This window comes from Sinocyclocheilus grahami, unplaced genomic scaffold (assembly GCF_001515645.1).
Source record: "Sinocyclocheilus grahami isolate Dianchi unplaced genomic scaffold, SAMN03320097.WGS_v1.1 scaffold3162.1, whole genome shotgun sequence".
In the NCBI taxonomy this organism is placed as follows: Eukaryota; Metazoa; Chordata; class Actinopteri; order Cypriniformes; family Cyprinidae; genus Sinocyclocheilus; species Sinocyclocheilus grahami.
Genome location: NW_015508325.1, coordinates 11,413 through 12,717, shown reverse-complemented (window position 1 = coordinate 12,717; position 1,305 = coordinate 11,413). Strand labels below are relative to the sequence as shown.

General features: G+C 41.4%; 1 protein-coding gene across 1 annotated transcript; it reads right to left on the bottom strand.

The window, feature by feature from the left end:
- Positions 1-641: 641 nt before the first annotated feature.
- LOC107576063 (eukaryotic translation initiation factor 3 subunit I-like) lies at positions 642-1,299 on the bottom strand. Its single transcript, XM_016262332.1, has 3 exons — positions 1,231-1,299; positions 1,026-1,118; positions 642-926 (listed from the first exon to the last, which is right to left on the bottom strand). The coding sequence occupies exons 1-3, from the start codon at positions 1,296-1,298 to the stop codon at positions 845-847; spliced, it is 243 nt and encodes an 80-aa protein (XP_016117818.1). The 5' UTR covers position 1,299; the 3' UTR covers positions 642-844.
- Positions 1,300-1,305: the final 6 nt, after the last annotated feature.

Below are 1,305 nucleotides of genomic sequence, written 5' to 3'. Positions count from 1 at the left end.
AGCGGGCTTAAGAAAACTGTCCCGCTCAGGGCTCTAGGCTGCGCGTCAACACACGTTTTTTTCCCTGGCTCCCCTCATCTCCATCCCCAGTCATTAGTGCTGCTTGTTCGGTCTTTGACAGAACATATAGGACAATTTTTAAATAGCGCCATAAAATTTATTTCAAATTTAATTCAAGCACTTTCAAGGACCTATGTTTGTTTTCAAGTATTTTCCAGGCCTTGAATCCATGTCTGAAATTCAAGTATTTTCAAGAAGCGTGGGAACCCTGAAACACATGCAGGTGAGTTAATGACAGCATTTCCATTTTTAGATGAACTATCCTTTTAATGCAGTGATGAGCAAACTTGGCCACTTTCCTGCAGAGATTTGCTCTAACCCTTATAAAACTCACCTGCCTGTAGCCTTCTAGTAGTCTTGAAGACAATGATTAGCTGGTTCAGGTGTGTTTGATTAGGGTTGGAGCTAAACTCTGAAGGAAAGTGGCCTGGAAGGGCCAAGTTTGCCCACCCCTGCTTTAATGTGTTTACTAGGGGAGGGTGGGAGGGATTTGCATTAGTTAAACCAAACATATCCATTTTAGTATTTCTACAGTGATGGAACCAACATGTAAAAAGACGAGCAGTAACCAAACAGGCCACTTTATTTCTCAAACCCAGTTTATTCAGAATGTTCAATGTATTAAATACACATCGCATGAAATGCTTTAAATGAAATATTTGTATGCGGGTGACAGTCTAAAACACAATCTCCATGTTCAGCCTTGTGCAGTCAATCAGGTGTTACTGCTGTGATCAACTGGTGATCTGTCCTGGATGTTGGGAACGCTGATGGTCACTGGTTATTACGCCTCAAGCTCAAAATCAAAATACTGGGGATCGAAGTAATGAATTCTTACATAACCATCCTCTCCTCCACTGCTGTAACTGTGGGTGCAAGAATGAATGAATGGTTAATAAAATCATTGAAACTAATGACTGATAAATCAAAGTAAACGTTATAAGAATACAAATGCAGGAACTAACCTTTTCCCATCCGGGTGGAAGGCCACACAGTTAATGGGGCCGAAGTGTCCCTTCACACGACCGAACTCCTCTTCATAAGCCGCATGGAAAAACCTAGAAGAGATTTTATTTATTTTTTTAATCAATGCATTTTAATGATTTTAAGATCACATTTAAAAATCCCTAATTGTTTTCCACGCGGAATCACAGCCGTAACGGCACTAACCTGGCCTCGAATTTGCCGATCCTAGTAGAAGTGGTTGTGACTTCCATGGCCTCCTGACCACCTCCCATCACCACC

Excerpts from the sequence above, each read along its gene's own strand:
- LOC107576063 (XM_016262332.1), bottom strand. The coding sequence starts at position 1,298 with ATGGGAGGTGGTCAGGAGGCCATGGAAGTCACAACCACTTCTACTAGG. Across the intron at positions 1,119-1,230 it reads ATCGGCAAATTCGAGGCCAG|GTTTTTCCATGCGGCTTATG; the intron begins GTTAGTGCCGTT and ends AATCTCTTCTAG. Across the intron at positions 927-1,025 it reads TTCCACCCGGATGGGAAAAG|TTACAGCAGTGGAGGAGAGG; the intron begins GTTAGTTCCTGC and ends TTGCACCCACAG.